The sequence below is a fragment of the Eschscholzia californica genome, unplaced genomic scaffold (genome assembly GCF_041429995.1).
Source record: "Eschscholzia californica isolate CP2 unplaced genomic scaffold, dmEscCali1.0.p SCAF_2, whole genome shotgun sequence".
Taxonomy (NCBI): domain Eukaryota; kingdom Viridiplantae; phylum Streptophyta; class Magnoliopsida; order Ranunculales; family Papaveraceae; genus Eschscholzia; species Eschscholzia californica.
Window position 1 is genome coordinate 59020307 of NW_028238309.1, and position 23887 is coordinate 59044193.

A 23887-nucleotide genomic window follows, 5' to 3' on the forward strand; every position below is an offset into this window, starting at 1 on the left:
ATTTAACAAATCCGTTAACGAACAAATAATAGTTTGACTAATACATTATATATGTTGTTAAGAACATAATTATACATGACGCCAACATTTTATAATAAGTCGGGACATTATTATAGATATTGTCAACATTTTATAACAACACAATGATATATGTTGTCAACATATAAGGGTAAAAATGGGAATTATGAAAAAAATATGTTATCTTGTTAACAACATAATTACATATGTTGTGAACATTTTGAAAAGTGTTCAAAAAATGGGTCTTTTTGACATTATTATTTTTGAGTGGGTTTTTTTCCTATTAGGGTCTAAGGTAGACAGCTTTTTGATAAAAAATAAATTACGATTAATTTTATTTTGACTCCTAAAACATTGACAGAATCCCAAAATGACTCCCTAAATATTAACTTCCAAAATGACTTTCTTTTTCATTATTTTGACAGTCAACTTGAATAGTTGATTTTTTCTTTCTCATTTTACCCTTAATTTCGAAAACATTTTCCCTCCTTATCCTTCACTCATCTTATTTGTCGAAAAGAATCACCAACACTCGACCGACCTGGCGACCAACAACCTATCAACAACCCTTTCGTTAAATTTTTATTAATAAATTTTGTTTTCTTACACTTCTTCTCCGTCCTTCAACCACCACCACCATACTCCAACCACTTTCGGAATCCCCCTACCACACAATCTTCTCTCTCTTTTTCTAAAATTGTTGTAGATCTTCGAGAGAGATGTAAAGAACTATGGTGTTGGGCAAACTGTGGTGGTGACGGTTTAAAGAGAAAGAAGTAGCAGATCAAAGAAATAAAAGTAAAAAAAATGTTTTTCAAGTAAAGTGGAAATGTTTTAAGAATAAAGGTAATATGAGAAAGAAAAAATCCTCCCCTATTGAGGTTGATGCAAAAGGAGGTCATTTTGAAAGCTCATACCCTTTGAGGGTCAATTTTGGTGAATTGGCCCTCCAAGTGGCCAATTTTGGTGAATTGGTCATCTTAAGGTCAAAGTGGAATCAACTCTCACTTCAGTGTTGTTGTGATTTTAATATAATAGATTTACTTCATGTTGTGAATGTTTGATGAGAAAGAAAAAGAAACTTCGTTACGGTTTGAATTTTTCGCAAGTTTTGTTTCTACAAAACATATTATCATTGTAAACGGTTTATCCGTTGAGGATTCTTTCCGTCTGTCTTGAATAAACAATATATAACATGGTGCGTAAAAGAGATTGAGATAGATTTATGTGCTTTTTTTTTTTTGCTTTCCATGAACATGATATGCATATAATATAATCATCAATCACCTTTTTTTTTTTTCTTTTTTTTTTGCAAATACTTACTCGAAGGGTTAAAATAGTCCTTGGATAAGAATGAGGGCGAACTTGATATTAACTCCTCGAGTTAAGGGTGGCACGTCGGGGTTCGGTGTACTCGTCTCTAATAAGATTCATAGTTGGTGATGGGTAATTTAGTAATTTCATAAATATGAATTTTTATGTAGAAGTAAAAGAAGTCCACAATTTAGTGGCAGTTTCGAAATTATAAACACGGATAGGGGTATTTTATTGATCAACCGCTTCAACGCTCTCCCTCCAAACAAATGCATTTTTGGAATCTCTTTTGTTTCCCTCAACTCTACCAAAATTCCCCTTTTTCTAGGGCTAGGGTTCTTATTCTTAGAGGTTCAACTTCAAACAATACCCAAAATTAACATGTTGGGAAGCTTCTGTTCTTGTCTGAAGAGATTTACCCTCTTGTTCTAGGAATCCTTAATTCATGCTTATGGCCTGAATTTAGGTTTCCTTTCCTGGTATTCTTCTGAAACCTCCTTTTTTAAATTCCTGTTTTATTTATTTTTTCTCCAAATTTCTTTCTTTAGCTTAATTTACAGTAAAATATGGTGTTTCCAAATCAAATTCCCCAAAATATGATCATATAATGTTGTTCTGAGTGTGAGAATTATTCTGTTTAAGTTAATTTGATACGAGAGTTACTTCCTTCAAATTTTGCAGTTAAATTTTTATTGGTACAAACTATTTGATTACTTCAAAATCATTCCTTTCATCTCGTAGTGAAACACTTTTGATTCACTGAAATTTGATTAAGCTGTTACTGGGTTAGTAGTTTTGAATAAAATTGATTGCTGGTTTTGTTTAAATTTGAGAACTTCTTATATAGTTTAGGCATTTGAGTAATTCGTTTGTGGTTTCTTACTCGGTAAACGCCACTGGTGATTGAGAGTTGTTTTCATCTTTCAAAGAGTAATTTTTATGTGCTTTTAACATTGATATTACCCTCTGGGTCATTATCTATTTGACTGTAATACTGTATCTTAGTATTCGTATTCACAAACAGAGAAAATTGTGTACACGGTATTGCGGATACACTCTTGGTAGTCTCTTGAAGTTTTCTTCCTTTGAATTTATTGTATATGAAAAAATTTGTCGGTTTGAGTATTTGAAGTTTTCATTAGAGTTAGCTTTAGTTACAAGGAACTTAAAGTTCTTTTTTGTTTGGTATGTTTTATATTGGTGTCCAATCTGATTAGCTACCAGATGATAAAATAGATTGTTTCGTGTACTCTATGGTTGAGATTTGGATTTAATTATTGAGGTTGATTAGTGTTTCATTTGAGTTATATGTTATCTTTGTATACGTCAGATGCCTGTGTGAAACATGAATGTTAGTAATGAAGTTAGTGGGTATGGACATTGTTGTGATTGGTTTGTGCATGGCTCAATTTTCGACTCTTACCAATTTATTATTTTAGTAGTCCTTACCTGAAATTTTATTTTGTATCCTCTAGCGGCGGCAGTACTGGAACGGAAAGAGGTGATGGTTCGGACAGTGGATCTACTGAAACAATCATGGTAATTTCTTATCAGGGAATTATAGTACTTTGTTATACAATATTCAGTGCAATTTTGAAAGTATTAGTTCTTTATCTATTGATATTATTTATGTACGCTAACTTACAAGTTCTATATATGCACTGTTTAGTACCATCTATGTATTTGAATTGACGCCATTATTATTGCTCGCGATGTTTGAAAAAACAAACGAGGCACACGCGTTTAGGCGCACCTTGAGGCAAGGCATTCTCGAGGCATATGTATTTTAGGCTACGGAAAAAATGGATGTGTTTTAGGGCTAAGGGGACTTGTTATGCTATGATTATAGACTTTTCACTGTTAGTTTTGAGTTGTTTGGCAACACTTCAGACTTTAAACTATGGTAGTAAAGTAGAAAAACTAGTTATGTTGTGCTTTTACATAATTGATGTCATTGAAGTTCACTCAGGTTACTGTTTGTTTTTTAAAGTTCTAGTTAGACTTTTGATCATGGTTACTGCGGTCCTCCGTAGTAGCTTCCGTCTACGAGCTCACATCACAAATAATGCAGGTTGCTACTCGCTGCATGTACCAAGCACTGTAGCTTAAGCTTTCGTTGTTCATCTCATGACTTTGAACCAACATCCTATTTTTTTTTTATCTCGTTTTCTTTTGTGTTGTTTTTCGAGTACTTTTTCTTTTATCAAGATCTTGTTTCTTGACCCTTTTTGAATTATGTTATTGATGTCTAAATCACATTTCCTCGATTTGTTTTTAGATTCAAGGATCTGGGGTAAACTCACATGTGGTTTCAACTCCAGCTATGGGAACAATTGAACCCATGGAGAACGTGGGGGCTCCTGGATACATTTATGGTCAAGGGGTATATTATCCTGCTGCTGCCAGCATGTCTGAATATTATTATACAGGTAAATTTGAACTTTCATATTCTTATCTCTAAAAGCAGCAATGCCTTCTATACTGGCAATATATTTAAACTTTATGATATTCAGGATATGGCACTCCTGGCGGATGGAATGGCCACAATGGGTTTTTCGCATTAGATGGTCAGAATTTCAATTACCCAGTAAGTAAAAAATTCTTCTTGCTTTATTGCTTCTTGAATTTAAGCTTCCTATTCCTGTGCTTCTATAGTTTTTTTTTATACTTACAAACCATGTTTCTTTCTGCAGGGTTTACAGACTGAAAATTTTCCTTATGTATACTACACTCCTTATGGATATACTCATTCTCAGTTTAATCCATATAACCCATGCATTCCTGGTGCTGTTGTGGGAGTTGATGGTTCATATGTAGGGGCACAACCATATTACACAGGAGACCCTTATCAGCAACCAATCCCTTCGGCTTATTACCCGCTTGTTTATCAACCTAGTCCAAATGGCATCTTTAATGGTTCATTTGAACCCCATTCTTTTAATAGTAGTAATTCAATTATTAGTGAACCCAGAGGCTCAAGTGTAAGTAATAATACTACATTAGCACCCGTTGGCACAAGTGTAGTCCCTCAAACGCCAGCTGCAGGACATGTAAGAGCTAAAAACATTGGAAATGGTTTCAGTTCATCAAATTTAGCTATTACGACAGATGGGTCAAGATCTGATGCTGTACCGACTATCCCTCCAGTAGGCATCCAAAGCGTCGGTTCTGGTAGTTTTACTCGTTCAGCCCCAGCATATATTAGTCAGGTAAGATGGTCAGCTTAAATGATGTTTGCCGAATTTTAATGCCGTTATGTAAAAGTAAACTAAAATTTAATGCAAAAAGAAAGAAATTAACTTAGCGGAGCTCTTCTCCAGACTAGCTGGACCTGGCTCTAGCTTTATAGATTTACATAGTGGCAAAAATATGACGAGAACTTCCTCGTGTCTCCAATTTGAGGAGTTTTTCTTTTATACATAGGCTGTTTCGGCCATGTAGGATTTGTTTCTAGGTCTTTTCTGGTGGATGAATTTAGGTTGTTCCTCATTGGAATTAGAAATCTGTACTTTGCTTTTTAAATCATTACGTTTAGGATGAATAGAAGTGACACACATCCATTAATTGGGGAATCAGAAGAGTATTTCCAAGCTAGTTCTAGATGAGGGCACAATTAGGAAGTTTAAACTATTAAATCCTTGTGAGTCTCTCATATTGTCACACTAAGATGGTTAGTTAACAAGTGATGATCAATCAACTCTCACGAACTTCTGTTTGTTCCTGATTAGACATCTACCTATTAAACTGGTATGTAAAATTCATGTACTGTATCATATTTGAAATTGAGAAAGGCAAAAAAAAACCGAACTAGAACTGTGTACTAACTTTCAACGAATCTGCTCTCACTCAATACTCATTATTTGTTCCATGTCCACAGGGGAGAATGGCTTCTAGATCAACTCAAGTGGCTGAAAAATGGCCAGTCGATGTTTTCTCTTCCCATTATCCAGTGAGATCTGGTTCATCCGCGAATGGTTTACTTGGCAATGGGTCTATGGCACGTGGATGGGGTGTGGATAAGCTTAAGACGAAATCAAATTATAGCGGGTATCTGAAAAATGGAAATGGATACCTTGGTGTGTTTGATGACCAGAATCGGGGGCCTAGGTCTATTAGGTCAAACAACAATTTGGTGCAATCTGTTTCTGTTGAATCAAACAATACTGATAGTGGGTCTGCTCCTGGACAAGGGAATAGCACTATTCGTGCGGATCAGTATAATAGTGAAAACTTCCTAGTTAGCTACAGTGATGCTAAATTCTTTGTTATTAAATCTTATAGCGAGGATGATGTTCATAAAAGCATAAAATACAATGTTTGGACAAGTACTTCTAGCGGGAACAAGAAGTTGAACAATGCATTTGAAGTTGCTCAGGGAATAGCTGGTGAAAGTCCAAGAGGCTGTCCTATCTTCCTATTTTTCTCTGTGAGTTTTTATGCGCATTATATTTTTGGCAAAAGAGACTTCACCTAACCTCCCCCTCTGCTCTTGCTACTTCCTACATTGTCTGCTTTCGCCACTTATTTTCGTGTTCAGCTTTGCTGAAGTATAAGTTTTGATGCAGGTTAACACAAGTGGACAGTTCTGTGGTGTTGCAGAAATGGTAGGTCCTGTTGACTTCGACGCTGATATGCAGTTCTGGCAGCAAGATAAATGGAATGGTAGCTTTCCTGTTAAGTGGCATATGATAAAAGATGTGCCAAACTCTTACCTTCGACAAATCATATTGGAGAACAACGAGAATAAGCCGGTGACAAACAGTAGAGATACGCAGGAGGTGCCTTGACATTCCTATCAATTTATTCATTACCTTGTTTTTTTTCTTTGTAAGCTCTTCTAAAAGTCCAATTTTATTGTTGCTACGGGAGCTGTTTCTATGAAAGTTCGGGCTGGTCCTCCTAGCATCTAATATATTGATTACATGATAACATCTTAGAAGTTATTATGTCATCAATTTTAGCTTTTTTTTTGTTATATTTTCCTAGCATGGATAAAATATATTTCCTTTAACCCTAAGCAGTTAGGAGCGGGATCGCTCGTGGTCCGAGGCAGGCCGAGTGCTGACCCTGATCACTGACGATTCAATACAACTAACTCGACCGTGTTTCTATTGAGTTTTCATCAAATCTTGTACATATATATATATATACACACACACACTTATTGATACATCGCTTCCACTTTAGAGTAGCTTTTTATCGAACTCAAAAAGGTCGTTAACTTGCTTGTGTGCGTGCAGATATACTTTGAACCAGGCTTGGAAATGCTGAAAATCTTTAAGAATTTCAAATCGAAGACATCTTTACTTGATGATTTATCGTTCTATGAATTGAGGCAGGAGATTATGGAGGAAGAGAAGAAAAGGCTTTTCGGGGAAAGCTACAATGGTTCTCTCTCTAAACCTGCATTTGTTCCTTCAGCTAAATCAAATGGTATTGTTGATTCGCTTCCGGTCTTAAGCGACAAACCCAGGCGAAGTGATCTGAATAATATCTGGAAGGTGGTGACACCAAGTGGGGGAGTTCCATGTGAACCAGTTCTCACAAACTCAAGTAAGGGAAAAGAAAAGGTTGAGAGTGATGAAGCTAAAGATGCAGATGAGATAACATCTGTTATTGAGGAGATTGGTGTCCTTGTTACTGATCCGAAGCAAACTGAAGCTAATATGTCCATGGCTTTCCTGACAAAGCAGGATACTGAAGAAGCTGATGTTGTCACCGTGGGTTCGATGGCTACCCTGACAAAACAGGGTACTGATGAAGGTGATGTTGTCACCGTGGGTTCGATGGCTGCCCTGACAAAGCAGGTAACTGATGAAGGTGATGTTGTCGCCGTGGGTTCGATGGCTGCCCTGGCAAATCAGGATACTGAAGAAGGTGATGTTGTCACAGTGGGTTCAATGCCTGTGAAGATCAATGGGTTTACCGAGTCTTCATTCTCCGGTGATTTAATTGTTTCGGAAGCACAAAATTTCGAGAAGTGAAGTTTTTCTTCGGACACTTTCATCCCCAGACAACTCTTCTAACTGCACCATTCATTCGCCGAACTGTTCTTTTGTCCTTCTGGGTTGGTATGGATGGTTTGGCGAAGAGTGGTGTTATCCAGATAATTTTGGTGAGAAGGGTTTTTTGGGGGTTTAGGTGTCTTTATTGGGGGTTGTCATAGTTTTGGAGTTCACTTTTGTTACTTTGTTTTTCAGAACTTCGTTCTTACTTCTATCATCACTAGTTTCACATTTACAGAGAATAATATTGGTTAGTTTGAACCCTCTCTTTTTCTCCACTCAATTTTTTATAATTCAATAACATGTTTTTTTTTCGATAAATGATTACATTATACATCAATTCCTACGGATACATTGTAATCCATCAGCTCGTAACCACTATGAAACTGCCGTAGAAATACTACCCCAAATGTAACCCGTACAACCAAATTTTGACGTTTTACGTGATTATTTGTGGTTTGCTTTTTGAAAGATTAATTTCTCACTTTTTCATTAAAAGTCCAGTCTTTAGAAACTGTTCCCCCTAACGATTCAAATAGAATCAAATGAAAGAACAACATAAATTGCGAAAGTTTTATTACTCTTCCAACAACATATATGTTAACAATCAACATCTGATGTGCACGGTGTTAGATAGCGAGATTCGTTCGTATTAGATCATGATTAAATAAAGTGTTCAGTAAGTAAAAAAAAAAACAACCGAATATCAAGTAAAAGGGGCAGTTACACACTATGTTTAGGATTTGATTCCCATATTTTTGAACTTGTATTCTTCAATCACTCAAAGTGCTAGTTTTGTAGGTCAGGGGGCAATGGCTTTCACCCAGTTTCGCCCCCTTGGATTCATGTATCATAATTGAAACAGGGGAAGGCAAAACCTAGGGAAACAGTAGAAGTGCTTCAAATTCTATCCTGATGGGAACCCCACTCGTGTCATATGAGTCTTTTGTCATCCATACTCTAGCTTCCAGACACCAGAAGAAGCTACAATTTAAAAACCAATTCTGTGAAACATAACATTGCTTGCTGGCATCTCAATCTTCATATTGCTGACACATGGAGCCCCACCCATGACCTAGTGGGTCGGTTTGCTCAGACCAATTAGAGCATCTCCAACGGGAGGGGGGCTGAGGCCCTTAATTTGAATTAAGGGTCCCTCCCCCTCAGCCGTTGGAGGGACTCCAATCACAACCGACCCTTATTAAGGACCGACTGAACATCCCCAACAGACCGTTGGGGTTCTCCCAACGGTCATGTTGGGGGATCGCATCTCACTGTTGGATGTGATCCAACGGTTATTTTTTTCTTTTTAAAAAAAATAAAAAGAAATAAAAATAACCCATTAATTATTTCTATTCCTAGTAAGGATTAAGCAATTATCTCATAAGATCTTTCCTTTTACATAAAATTCTAAAAGATTAAGGAATTTAGTTTATTGGGCAAGTTTGTAATTTAGTTTCAGACAAATTTTTAGTTTATATCTTATATATTTTTCGATAAGTACTTATTTTTGGTAAGTTTGTAATTCATATCTTACAAATTTTTTTGATGTGTTTGTAATTTAATTCTAGGCAGCTTTGTAATTTAAATCCCATAAGTTTTTTAGACAAATTTTTAATTTATATTTCATATACTTTTTGGTAAAATTTTAATTTATATCTCATATATTTTTTGGTAAATTTTTTATTTATTTTTGGTAAGTTTGTAATTCATATATTTTACAACAAAAATTTGATGAGTTTGTAATTTAATTTTAGGTAACTTTGTAATTTAAATCCCATAAGTTTTTGGATAAGTTCGTAATTTATTTTTATGCTACTAAATGTTTAATCAAGTGAATTTTTGAACTAAAATAAATATGCCTCTGAGAATGTATAAAAAACCATGAATTCCCTAGAAAATTTATTTCCCGAAGATTATTCTTTATTCCCAAAGCCGATGCCTTTGTAATTTATATCCCTTCAAAATTCTGGTTAAGTTTGTGATTCAATTTTAGGTAAATTTATAATATATTTTATATTTATATTTGTAAGTTTGGTTTTGGGGTCGACCTGACTCGACATCACTTAACCCTTGGTGGGCTGGGTTCAGGCTGACCCAACAAACGACATGGCATACATGTATTGTATTATGTGTACGTAATATATATGAGTAGTTATATTATGTGTACACATTTTATGAGTAGTTATATTATGATTGTCATACAATATATGTGACGATGAATTCCCAGCCCTCCCAGGGCTTTGGGAAGGCAAATGGACGACCACGCTTTCGTGCAAATGCCTCTAGACTTACCCCACCAGAATGACTTTTGTAAAGTCATAATGCGTTTGCTTACACCTTTAGGAATGGCGAAGCATTGCATTTGGTATCGGGGTACAGCAGCAACTATCGTCGCTATAACGATAGTGCGCCCAGCTTGAGAGAGGAATGAGTGATTCCAACTCTCTAGTTTTTTCCGGATCTGTTGAAGAATATCCTTAAACGCATTAGTTTTATTAGCACCAATGAAAAGCTGCGCCCCCAGATATTTCTCCGATGTAGACGCATTTCTAACTTTTAACAAGCGCATAATGAGTCGCTTGAATTTGGGGTTAGAGTTTTTAGAGTAAAAGATGTTAGACTTCTTATAGTTAATCATCTGACCCGTTGACTCACAAAAGATCTGAAGGATGGTCTTGAGAATGTGAATGTTGTCGATGGAGTTTCGGCCAAAGATGATGCAGTCATCCGCAAACAGGAGGTGTGCGATAGAGAGGTCCGGGTGATTAGAAGGGAATCCTATAAAGGTCTCAGAGTCCCTATCAGCTACTAACATTCTGCTTAAGCCTTCCATAGCCAATGTAAAGAGAAAAGGCGAGAGAGGATCTCCTTGTCTAATGCCTCTGGACGGATGGAATGTTGGGCCCGGGCGACCATTAATGAGGACAGCCATAGTTGAAGTAGATAGACAACTGTCAATCATCTTTATCCAGTGCTCCGAATACCCTAATTTCCTCATGATGCCCGTAATAAAATTCCACTCAATCCTGTCGAAAGCTTTAGACATATCAAGCTTCAACCCAAAGTATCCTGTTGCTCCTTTCATCTTTTTCATCGAGTGGATGATCTCCTGCCCTATGATTATATTGTCTGAAATTTGTCTACCCGGGATATAAGCAGCTTGAAACAGAGATATAATGTCTTTAAGGGTGTCTTTGAACCTATCCGCTAAGATTTTGGTGATGATTTTGTAGGTTGTGTTGAGGAGACTAATAGGTCTATAGTCTGTTGGAGTCTGTGGGGAAGCGGTTTTAGGAATAAGACAAATATGTGTGTGGTTAGCTTCGTTCGGAAGTGTCGCATCAGAAAAAAACTGATGAACTAGAGAATGAATATCTATACTAACAGTGTCCCAGTTAGCCTGAAAGAAGAAAGGAGGGTATCCATCCGGGCCCGGGGCTGCTTCCTTTTTGAGACTAGAAATGGCCTTATTGATCTCATCTTCTTCCGGAATAGCGCTAAGCTTAAAATTTTGCTGAGGCGAAATTGAAGGCTGAAAGAGATTAACAATTTCCGGAGCTATAGAAGTATTCTCCGTGGTATTAATATGCATGAGATGAGAAGTGAATATTGAGTTGATGCTATTAATATCCTCTTGCCATTCTCCGTTATTATCTTTAATTGCCCTAATTTTGTTGTTACGATTTCTCTGAATAGCTTGAGAATGAAAGTATTTAGTATTTTTATCCCCCACCGAAATGAAATTATTTCTAGATTTTTCTTTCCAGAGACTCTCTTGACGCAGGTACAATTGCTCTAATTGCTCATACATCTTCACTAGCTCATCTTTATTACTATTATTCTGAATATTCTCTGTGATGGTTTTGATGTTTCTCTCAATATTCCCGAACACTTGTTTATTCCAGTGAGTAAGATGTCTGCTTAACTTCTTCAGCTCACCTTGAATATTCGTGGTTGAATTCCATTTGCTCGCTATGAAGTCATGGCAATCCGGGTGGTTCATCCAAGTTCTTAAAAATTTGAACGGCTTAGGCTTATTATTAATGTTATGATTCTCCCCCAACATGATAGGGAGGTGGTCTGAACCAACTGAGTCTAGGTGCGATAAACTAGAGTACTGGTATAACGTCATCCAATTAATATTAGATAGGGCTCTATCTAGTCTTTCTTGAATCAGATTTTCTCCATATTGCTTATTATTCCAGGTGTACGGATTTCCCTGATACCCCAAATCCATCAATTCCAACTGACTAATGATAGATAGGATACTCGACATATGGGAGTTTGATGCCTGTGAACCACCCTGCTTCTCTTGCATATCTAATATGTTATTGAGGTCGCCTATGACTAGCCAAGGCATTTCTGCATCTACCTCTAGGGTCTTCAGGTTTTTCCACGGTTTAAGCTTATTCTTATGATACGGGCAACCATAGAAGCCCGTGATAAAATAATGGTTATTGGAATTAGGGTTTAAGATTTTGGCGTGAATCATATTATTATCCGAATGCAAAATAGATGTATTTAGGTGGTGCTTCCAGTACATAACAAGACCACCGGATTTATTAATCGGTTCTACGAAGTGACTGCTATAGTGCTTATGAATTTTAATGCTCTTGTTGATAATATGAGCTCTATTCTTAGTTTCGGCTAAGAAAATAAAATCAGGGTTGTGCCTCGTGATTAAAGTTAAAAGATGTTTTTTCGTTATGTACTGGCCCAGCCCTCTCACATTCCAGCTAAGAATAGTTGGGCAGGGGTTATGAGGATTAGTCATTTGGTCGAGAGATATACAGGCACCCCTAGCAGGTGGCCCTACCCTCGCGTCTAGTCTAAAGGCACTCCTCCTGCGCAACCCTACTCGAAAAAGGTCTGAGCCTCAACTAATTCTAGAGGCACTCCTCCTGTACAACCCTACTCGAAGAAGGTCTGAGCCTCAACTTATTCTAGAGGCACTCTCCTTTGACGACTAAAAGGAGAAGATTAAGTCGACTACTCCCTAACTAACCAAGTAGAACCCAAGACAACAGTAGTTCTAAAACCAAACCAAAACACATATAACATAACGCAAGATGCAAGTAATTCGGATAATTAACTACAAAACTACTTAGATCACAAAAAACTGGCACAAATAAAACAAAAAACTACCAATTACTAATATAAATAGTACAACAAAAACTACTAATATAAATAAGTACAACAAAAAACTACTAATATAAAATAGATCAACTAAACTACTAATATAAAATAGTACATCAAAATACTATTCTATGTATACACCAAAATAATCTATGCCTAGAACTATAACATAATAGGGACAGCAAACAATAAGCTTAAACTGTAACTATCATTAGTATTTCTACAAAAAAAACTATCATTAGCCACTACTAATTAAACTAGAACATGCCAGGCAAAAGGGGGTAACTTGTTACCACCAACCCCTAAGCATCTACTGCAAATATCTAAGAACAAACAAAAGAAACCAACAACTAAGCAACTTATATATATATATAGTCTATGAAATATATATATATATATATATATATATATATATATATATATATTATTTAGTAAAAATATTAACTCTACTTACCAAGAAACAGAAAGAGAATATTTCAACAAAAAAAAAAAGAAACAGAAAGAGAAATACAGAGCAAGAAGAAACAAAGAACTTCAGACCATCTCAAACATGGATAAAATAAGGTAGATACTAATGATAAATATTGTTAATATGCACAAAATTGAAGGGGTGGATGTACTCTACTTGCATGTGGGTGACTGCTTGTTGCTGGATGCTTTCTCTCCTGTGTGAGCTTTGATGAGAATGGAGGACAGGTTTAGTAACCCTCAATCAGCCACCAGCGTTAAAGAGATTGGAGCCTAAAACCTAGATCTAGGTAGTATTTAGTAGATTGAAGTGGGTAGGTTACTATTGTTTGGTAAGGTTAATAGGTGTTCCTGGTTATGATTCGTGGATGAGAAGGCTTTACGGGGTGGGTGATGAAGTTGGTTGTGAAAGTTAGGGTTTCTCGGCTAAACCCTTCCAGTTAGGAAAAGAATAGGAAAATTTATAGATGGTAATCTGAACTGTCCCAATTGTGTGGAAATTGAATCTATTGAGCATGCTCTCTTACACTGTCCTTTAGCTAAAAATATTTGGTTCTATTTTAACATAATCTCTGAAAATATCATTAATGTGGCGGATTGGATCTTTTCTTGGGAGAACACAACCCCCCTTAACGACCGGAAGAACCAAAACCTTTTATCTACGATCCTTTGGATCATTTGGAAAATTAGATGTGATCATTGTTTTCAACATGAAATAAATGATCTATCCCATATAATTAAGATGATTCAAAACTTCCCAAAAAATGATCCCATGAATGTTAATAAGAATAAACCAGAGGAAACTAAATGGATTCCACCAAAACAAGGTTGGTTGAAAATTAATGTAGATGCTTCATTCTTGAATGTTCATGAAATAACTGGTACGAGTCTGATTATTCATGACTCAGACTCTAAATTTATAGAAGCTCACACTTCCATTACGAGGAGCAGAAATAGCGAAGAAGGTGAGGCAATAGCTATACTAAATGGCCTGGTTTGGGCGGTTGAACATAACTATAAACATATTATCATTGAAAGTGATAATATCAATATCATCCAGAACATCAAAAACAGTAAACATGTTGTACAATGGCAATCCTGCATTCACATTCAGAAAATTAATGAAATCAAACTTAAGTTAGATAGGGTCACTTTCAATTTCTCTTGCAGGAAATTTAATGCTGCGGCGGATAAGCTCGCTAAGAGGGCTCGAAAGAAGCATAAATCAGAATCTTGGAGTAAAATTCCGTATTTTATTTCGAAGTTGTATTGTAATGACACTCTTATTACTTAATAATAGTATACCCTTTAACAAAAAAAAAAAAAATACAATATATGTGACATGTGGTAGACAAAATTAACAACAACATTATGTCCAAGTGTTGTCTTACCTCTCCAAATTTTCTAATAATATATTTTATTATTTAAACGGGTGATTTGACCATTTAAGTTATATTTGAATAATTTTAAATATTATTTTGATCTTATTTGGCATTTCAAAAGGAATTTATGAGCTTATAGACCAAAAAACGCTCCCTAATAGCAGTTTTAATCCTCCCTAATCCCACAAAGGGTTTAAAAACCAAATATTAATCTTAATAGATATCTAGTCCATTTGGATTAATCTAGAGAGAAAACACAAATCCCTAGAATATATAAATTTTAATACCTAAACTAACCTTCCTTAAATATAAAAACACATTTATCTTCTATTTCACCAAATATCTTTTCCATTTTTATCTCCCAATTTCTCTCTCTAATCACGTTTCTAAACAAAGAAACCGTGATCTTCATTATAAATCTGTAACCGAAACCAAAATAATGGTTTTCTTTCTCTCTTTACATCTTAATCTTCTGGAAATCCTCCATTAAATCAGAAACATTGTTTCATATTCATTAGAGCTGCTGAAATCATCTTCTTCATCGTTTCATATTCATTAAAGCTGCTGAAATCATCTTGTTCACAAAAAAATCAAGCTGCTGAAATCACCTTTCAAAAATAAGATTTCACCTATATTGTGATTTTGTCCATCATTTTTTGGTGGAGTGGTTGGACTCTCTTCTTAAGCACCATTAGGTCTTAATATCGAATCTCGATATAAACATTTTATCACTACAAAATTATTTTGTCTCGTGTAATTAAGGCAATAGTTAAAGTAAGGTACGAACATCAAATCTCGATGCAATAGATGGGTTTGCATGCCCCCTAGGATGACCTTAAGGGTCACGACCCAAGACGTTTTAATGATGACGATTAGAGGGCTCCTTTAGCTCGTGATGTATTACATACTGTATTCAAGATGTATCAGTGTCACATACAATTAATGACTCGATGTAAGCAGTTTATCATTAAAATCTACCCGTGTAATTAAGATAACACATAAATTAAAATAGGAATGCAGGTCCCATTGGTCCGTTGATGACCTTAAAGACTTTTATATGACATTTAGGACCCAAGGTTCTTAAATGATGGCGGTTAGAGTGCTCATTCAGTATTTCATATCATATTCATGATGTATCAATTTCATGTAAATGTAATGACTTTTGTAGTCAAATACAAGAAAAAAGAAAATTTTATTGGACCCTTTAAAATACTATGTCAACCACAATTACTCTTACATTAGTTTGTGACACAAGGAAGAATAGTTAAGAATTTCTAAGAAAAAGTTGAAAAAACGCGAATGGCTCGGCCCATGACCAAAAATACCCGAGCTTCGGGATATTTGTTTCACGGGCCAGCCTAAGCCGTATTTGTAGGTGCTGACCTGGCCCGTGGGCTGTTATGAGCCCACTTTGGACAAGCTGGCCCGGCCAAGCCCGTACGACACCACTAATTGGGTGGGTGGGGTGGGATAGTTTCGGGATTTACAGGTTGTAACATTCTCCCCTCTATGTTCTTGTTTATTTGTTTTTTGTCTTCTAAAACCTTGTTCTTCCACCAGTAGCTCACAGCTACATAGAATATTATCTGTAAGTTGGAACACTTGTTCTCTCTATTTTTCCCATACGTTTATATTCTCTCTATCTCTCACACTTATCTTGGTGGGTGGGGTTTTTTTAAACGAAAAATGTGTATTTGGTGTGTTTTATACATAAAGTAAGGATTCCCCACTATACACCAGTGTCTTTTCAGCAATCGGTTAGAAAAAAAAAGGGGGGGATTGGGGGGACGAGAGTTCGAACTAGATTAGGAGATCATTGTGAGCTTACGATTCTAAATTTACCCGAGATTAGAAAAAAATAAAGAACACAAAAGGTACATGGTTAAATAAGATTGGTCAGAAGTTCCTGTTAAATTGCACGATTGTGAACATATATGTTACAACGAAAAACAAGCAATCAGGAAAAATAGTAAAGAAAAGTAATCAATCACACGTGAATACCTGATACAAGAGATTTACGGTTGTTCAACCTACTTTACGGCGAACATTGGCGCGAACGGCCTCAGTGCCTCTCTTTCTAATTTCGAAAGATACATGGGTTACCCATTATGAACAGAAGTCCTGCCTTGTAATTCTGCTTCGAAAACCCTGAAGATTAGCGTGCTTCGACAACTCTGAAGATGAACTCTAGATCTATCTTAACGGGTCTAAAAATTTCGTGTGAGGACTGCGCTGAAAGTGGTTTAGCGAGTCACAAACCAGGTTTGATATCGACCCATATTCAAGATACTTTCAACAATATGAGTGCAACAGTTATACTTTATTTATATCTCACACAAGACAATGAAAACTTGAATATTCTATAACATGGCCTTAAACATGTGTGCAATTTGAATGTTATATAGAAAATTATTTATTTTTAAATAATTCAATCACTTTTGTGTTACTTAAATTCAAGAAATGACTTGTTTCCAAAGACTTCTTTAAGAATCTAAGAAAACCCATATTTGGGAAGCTCCTACTTTATGCATGGTTATCCTAGCTTCCTTTTCTCTCAATTGGACTCAAATGGAAAGGGTTTTTTTACTTGATTAGTAAAGATTTTGTTTTTCTACTCTTGATAAAAAAAATTGAAGTATTGAAAGGTACAAATTTTAGAGTTAATGATTATTGTCTATTTGTCGTTGTGTTACATTTATAAGCCACCTCCCCTCCCATGTGGATGTCTTACCTATGTTTCTTCCTTCTTTTATCTATCTACTCTGTTTTCATTCTAAAAATCAAACAATAAGAAAGAGAGAGAGAGAGAGAGAGAGAGAGAGAGAGAGAGATGAGGAGAAGTGGTAGTACAAGAATAGAAGAAGAGTTTGTCTCTAAAAGAGGAAGAGGGGATGTTGCATTTACTATTGTTTTGATGGTTCTAATTATGTTTAATGTTGTAGTTGGGGTTGAGTCCCAATGTGAGAAGAATCCAGTGATATTCAATTTTGGAGACTCTAACTCTGACACTGGTGGGTTCTCGGCTGGTACTGGAATTCTCTTTGGCCCTCCCTATGGTCGAACATTCTTCAATGCCTCAACTGGTCGAATTTCAGACGGCCGATTAATTATCGATTTTCTCTGTAAGTAGTAGACTAATTATACTTGAGCATCTCACTGTAGTTGAGCAAAAGCAAACTGATAGAGCTCCACTAGGTTTGCCCCACTCGACCGACGATGGGGCCTTGCCCAGTAGGGAGATATCCCATAAGAGATAATCTCATTATTTTAGAACACTTTTTGTTTAAGTTCTTTTCTTTGTAATCTTTACTTGTAAATTGGCATGGAGGTCTAAGGTTTCCTTCACCTAAAATCTAATTCTATTACGGCATTAGAGCCTCATCATTTAAGAGACTCAAGTTTTCTCCAATCAAGTCATCTTCTTCAATTGTTTCAACAAAAAAAAAAGTCATCTTCTTCAAAGTGATATTCGAGATCTTTTTTTTTTGGGTTATTGCAACCGAGTGCTTGAGCTCTTAATAGATCGTTCTTTTCGATCTTTTTGTGCTAGTTCATCTACTACATCAAACCTATGCAGATGTTAGAGTTACAAAGGATTTTTACAAAATAAAGTTCTCAGCTAATGTGGCGGTTGTGATATTCATCTTGTTAGGAAAAATAACCTAATTAACTTGTTCAGGAATATGAATATAAACGACGCGAATGTAAAAGCAGAGACACCAAGATTATTTAACGTGGCAAAAAGCCCCTCCAAGATAGAAGGTAAAAAACCACGGGACCTAGTCCAGAAATCTTCCACTATGATTAAATAATAGGTTACACAATTCTTCACCAAACCTATGGTGGATAAACCAATTGTTCAAGATGTGTGGAAACACTCTTGGATAACAATTCTTCCCTAAACTAATAGAGGATTTACCAATTCTTCCCTAAACAAATAGGGGATTAACCAATTCTTCCCTAAACAAATAGAGGATTAACCGACTCTTCAAGATGTGTAGAAACACTCTTGAATAACAACTCTTCACCAAAACTATGGTGGATAAACTGAACAAAGAAACAAAGAAATAGAAATTTCCTACTCCTTAGGATTTGAACAAATCCTAGATTACCAAAGGTTGAAAAAGATAACCACAAACTAAATTGCTTCACAAGATTAATAATCTTCTTTTCTTCAAACCAATATTCTTCTCTTGCAATCTCTCTTACTCTGACTTCTCTTTGTTCTGGAAGTTGTTGTCTCTCTTATCTCTCTCTAACCTGAGAAGATATATCTGAGAGGATTCTCTTGTAACATTCCCAACTGGGAGCTCCCAACTGGGAGGATACTTTCTGACTTGAAAGTATGATACTCTCTAACCTGAAAGTATGAATAATTTATTCCCTTTCCTTCCCTATTTATAATGATAAATAAGGAGGTATTCTATTAGAAATATGATTCCTTTCTATGCTAAAAAGGAATTCTATCTCTCCCTAAATAAGGAATAAGGGAAATCCTATTCTAACTAGGAATCCTTTTTACATAATGAGGGACCCCAACACATCTCTCAACGGCCTAGATTTGGTCAAAGTTTCAAACCACAACCGCCACATCAGCTGAGAACTTTCTTTTGTCAAAATCGTTTGTATCTTTATCTTTTCCCATTCATCTATTACTCGAATCTTTGAATTACTGAGAAGAAATTCAATTGTGTCATTGTGGTAAATCCGCTATCGTTGAATATACAAATAGGTATAAAGTTCTTCTCGATTCTCTCTCTGATGTTGGCCATCATCATGTTGAGAGCCCAACAAAGTATTTCCGTTTTTAAAGGGGTTGGAACCCGACTAAGAGCATCTCCAATGCAAGACTCAATCCTAAACTCGTAAGTGTCACCTAAGACTTTAGAGTTTTTTGTAGAAAAATCATCTCCAATGCAAAACTCAATTGAGATCCTAAGATGATGTGGAAGCATTTAATTTTGAGATGTCTCAATTACAAACTCAATTTTTGAGATCTCTTTTGAGAGTCTTAAGTGACCTAGTCATCAAATTTAATTTTTGGACAAATAGAAAACATTTCTTTCTCGGCCACTTTTTCCTATTAAATGTATGTGTGACATGTGTAACTATTAGACTTTTGTTGAGTGTTGCATTGGAGAAGGACTTAGAGCATCTCCAATGCGACACTTAACAGAAACTCAACTAATCCAATGTGTCAAGTATGAATTGAGATTCTCTTTCATAGGTGGCACAATTGAGATACTCAATTCAAAGTACTTCCAATGCAACACTAAAAAAACTCATCATATACTTTCGATTTACTCTTGTTTATTTTTAAATATATAAAATGATGATGTGGACCAATTGAAATACAACAATAAATGTTGAGATACTCAAAAGAAAACTCAACAATTGAGTTTTCTTTTGAGTATATCAACATTTATTGTTGCCACATCAGATTGAGATTTTCTAGTTGAGTGTTGCACTGGAGAGTGTTTTTTTTTACTCAAGTAATCTTATGTGTCAAATTGAGTTTTTCAAGTTGAGTGTTGCATTGGAGATGCTCTTAAACTAGAGACACTCAACTTAGCCATATAGGAAAAAGAATCTCAATTGAGACTTGACACATAAGTCAATTAGAATTTTTTTTTTCCTTTTTTTTGAGTTTTGCATTGGAGATGCTCTAAGAAGTTACCAATAATTATTTTCTATCCAAACCCCCTCTACCTTGGTTTCGTGATGTTTTTCCTACTCTTCGATCTAATGAAGCAGTTACGAAATCATTTCAAAGCTCGTATTCTACTCATGAAGGAACTTATTATCTCAAGATAAAACTTCATTTTCATATTCAAGTCATTCTAGCAAAAGCGACACAATATGTCAATGGTTTGGTGACAAGCCGCGCACACCACTAGCTAATGTTGTTTATCGGGTCTGGCATGACCCGACCCGACCCGTCTCGAAAAGGATGGGTTAGGCCAGTCTTTGGGGCTTAGACTGAACCTGTCAAACCCGGGTTGAGCTCCGGTCGGGTTAGGTCAGACCACCTCACCAAACTCTAATCTACAAAAAAGATTTACAAACTTATCAAAATATTTATAGAATATAAACAACAAACTTACCTCAAAATAAATTACAAACTTAACTGAAAAAATTCTGGGATATGAATGAGAAACAGGAATTTGGGTCGGAGGCCCAATTTCATATTTGTTTTGTCAAAAAGACAAATTATCTTTTTGTTCTTTTAGGCCCTATATAGTTTGGAAATGGTCTTGAAGTACAATTCTAAAAGCACTCACATTTCTAATGTCGAAATTGCCCTTAGAATCTTAGCTTGCGAAGCTTTGCAAACTGGTTTGCACTGCTTTGCAATCTGGTTAGACTTGCAATGACTTTGCAAAACTTTGGACACACTTTGCAGAGCTTTGCAATCTGGTTTGCAGAGTTTTGCAAACTGGTTTGCACTACTTTGCAATTTGGTTTGTCTTGCAAAGCTTTCAAATAAGGTCAGTTTCGTCTTTTCCCTGTATTAGATAGTTTACAAAAATGCCATAAGGAGCTGAAGCCTATAAAAAGTTGATAAATTCTTTTTAACCAAAATTGAAAAATTTTTAAGAGTTTTAGCCAAATTTCCCAATTAAAAACTTAATTACCTAAAAACATTTAGGGAATGTAAAAACATTATAGGATATAAATTAGAAACATACCTAAAAATAAATTAAAATTTTACCAATAAATTTATGGAATATAAATTACAAACACAAATAAAAATAAATAATTAATTTAGCCTTAAAATTTAAGGATATAAATTATAAACTTACACAAAAATAAATTTAAAAATTACTCAAAAAGTTTATGGGATATAAATTAGAAACATCTTGATCCCTAAGAATTTTATGGGAAAGGAAAGATCTTGTGAAGTCATATATATTATATTACTACATCCTATTAAAAAACGGGCAGGGTCGGGCTTTGCCCAACAAGGGCTAACTGCTGGGTCGGACCAGATTGTCCCGCCGAGCTCAAATTAAAGCCCAGACCGAGTCTAGATCGGTCTGGCCCATCATCAATACATGCTAGATTTAGGTCAGTTGCAGGCCAGCCTGAACCGATAAGCAACACCAGCGTCGGGGTCAAAACTCCCTATAGTTTTTTGTTTTGGGGAAAAATGATCGCTCAATCTTTTTAGTCTTCAGCTCCCTCTGTATTGCAACAGCTTGCAACACCTCGCAAGACTACACCTCGCAAGACTTTTGCAACACCTTGTGAAGAGGTTTTTGCAACACTTTGTAAAGAGCTTTGCAACACCTCGCAAGACTTTTGCAACTCCCTATAGTTTTCTGATCCAAACTTGCATGGAAGTCTTCTATCTATTAGTTGTGTTACAACCGACTTAAATCATTAGGTTTATGAAAATAAAAATGAAACGCATCTATTAGTTTTTTTTTTTTTTTTGAATTGTTCAGCGTTTCTCGAACCCTTGACCTGTAGGATGGAAGACTATAACTCTTACCACTCCAACCAAGGGTTGTTGACGACGCATCCATTAGTTGTGGATAGTAATTCCCTTACGTCCGTGGATATGCAGGCACAGATAGTTCATTTAAACCCTTAAATTACTAGTCATGCAGAATAACTTACACTTGTGTTCTTATAATTTTGCTAAATTGATCCAAATAAAATATCAATGACATTTTGTTTATGTACTATGAAGGTGAAAGTTTGAATGCGAGCTATTTGACACCATACTTAGAATCGTTGCAACCAAATTTCAGAAACGGAGCTAATTTTGCAATAATTGGTGCAACCACATTACCAGTATATGTTCCTTTTGTTTTGGATGTTCAAGTTCTCCAATTTTTTCGATTTAGGGCTCGATCTATCAAACTGGTCTCGCAGGGTAAGTTAACTTATCTACTTTTACTGGGTGTAGGCGTGTAGCAATATTTACTATAACTAATTAAAAAAGAAACTTTAATGATTAAAATTTGAATGCGATTTGAATGTTCAGGTTTGAATAATTTTTTGGACGAAGAAAGCTTCAAAAATGCAATATACACATTTGATATCGGGCAAAATGATATTTCTGGTTTGTTCTCTGCAAAATTGTCATATGATCAGATACTCCAAAGAATACCATCCTCCTTGGCAGAAATTAAATCTGCTGTCATGGTGAGCCATGAGTATTTCAACCAATCTATAATATAAAACTTTATCCGTTTTACTTTTATATTCGTAAAAATTAATTTTTCATTATTATTTTATTATGAATTAAAATGATTATAAGTTGTCATTATAAATGTGATAGGCTATATATCAAAATGGTGGGAAGAATTTTTGGATACACAATACAGGTCCTTTGGGTTGTTTACCAGAAAGACTAGCAAGAAATATTAGCACTGATTTTGATCAGTACGGATGTAGTCGTCCCCTTAACGATGCTGCAAAAGCTTTCAATGAAGGATTAAGTTCCCTGACTCAACAATTAAGATCTGAATTGAAGAATATTACCATTGTTTATGTAGATATATTTTCCATCAAATATGACCTAATTGCCAATGCTTCCAATTACGGTAAGTACTCATTCACTTGACCCAATTTTTAATATCTTGCATTTTCCATTCAACAATTGTTATGACAATACATACTGAAACGACACGCTATTAGAAAATATGAAATTGTAATTGCTGAAGCATTCAGATGTCATTGAACAGGTTTCAAGAATCCATTGATGGCATGTTGTGGGTCCGGTGGGGCACCGTATAACGTAAATAGCAGCGTCTCTTGTGGCCAGAGTACACGCAACAACGTGTGCAGCGAGGGATCAAAGTACATTAGTTGGGATGGAGTTCATTATACTGAAGCTGCTAATTCCATGGTTGCATCAAGAATTCTCTCTACTAAATTCTCTAGGCCTCAACTTAAGTTTGATTACTTTTGTCGTACCTAACTGTTCTTTCTTCACATAATAAGCTTTCTTGTTGTAATTTTGATTCCATAAATAAGTTGAAAAGTTATATTAGTTGAAGTCCTCTATTCTTATTTTTATTTTCGTATATTTAGGGCCAGCCCAAATCTTTTTTACCTCAAAGAAGAGTCAGACACAAATTTTGGTTTCAATTGAATCAGACGCAGTGGCAAATGTGGCTGCTTTTGCAACTATCCTACAGACAGGGATGAGGAAGAACATATGGATTTTTTTTTTTGATGAAAGAAGAACATATGGATTTAGTCGGTCGCCATTGATGAATACAGAGAGCAATATTATTTTGAGCCCTAGTGACTTTCCTTTTTCGGCGTAATTGAGTTTGGTTTCCGGCAGGTGCTTAATTTTAATATCATTGGATGTTGGACCTATTTTAGATTGTCCTTTTGGTTGTTTTTAGCTTGGGCCGTCGACCCACCCCTGTACACATATTGCTAGAGTAGGAGTATGGTCCCCAAAGAAATTTTTTTGATGTCTCCCAAAGTATCATGCTAATAATAATAATATTTCGACGACTTCTCTCCGATAATTTTAGAGAAGTCTATTCTAAAGCGTACTTAAATAACGATAAACTATTAGAAAATATTAAGTAC

The 23887-nt window shown here is 35.6% G+C and overlaps 2 protein-coding genes across 2 annotated transcripts; both read left to right on the forward strand.

Annotated features, from left to right (window-relative positions):
* The first annotated feature begins 1550 nt into the window (after positions 1-1550).
* LOC147559654 (YTH domain-containing protein ECT4-like) lies at positions 1551-7658 on the forward strand. Its single transcript, XM_086661549.1, has 8 exons — positions 1551-1811; positions 2808-2871; positions 3611-3761; positions 3846-3919; positions 4026-4541; positions 5210-5758; positions 5898-6110; positions 6573-7658. The coding sequence occupies exons 2-8, from the start codon at positions 2869-2871 to the stop codon at positions 7314-7316; spliced, it is 2250 nt and encodes a 749-aa protein (XP_086517675.1). The 5' UTR covers positions 1551-1811; positions 2808-2868; the 3' UTR covers positions 7317-7658.
* Positions 7659-17050: 9392 nt separating this feature from the next.
* Positions 17051-23336, forward strand: LOC147559655 (GDSL esterase/lipase At1g09390-like). Its single transcript, XM_086661553.1, has 5 exons — positions 17051-17448; positions 22023-22208; positions 22320-22480; positions 22617-22881; positions 23023-23336. The coding sequence occupies exons 1-5, from the start codon at positions 17157-17159 to the stop codon at positions 23256-23258; spliced, it is 1140 nt and encodes a 379-aa protein (XP_086517679.1). The 5' UTR covers positions 17051-17156; the 3' UTR covers positions 23259-23336.
* The last annotated feature ends 551 nt before the right edge of the window (positions 23337-23887 follow it).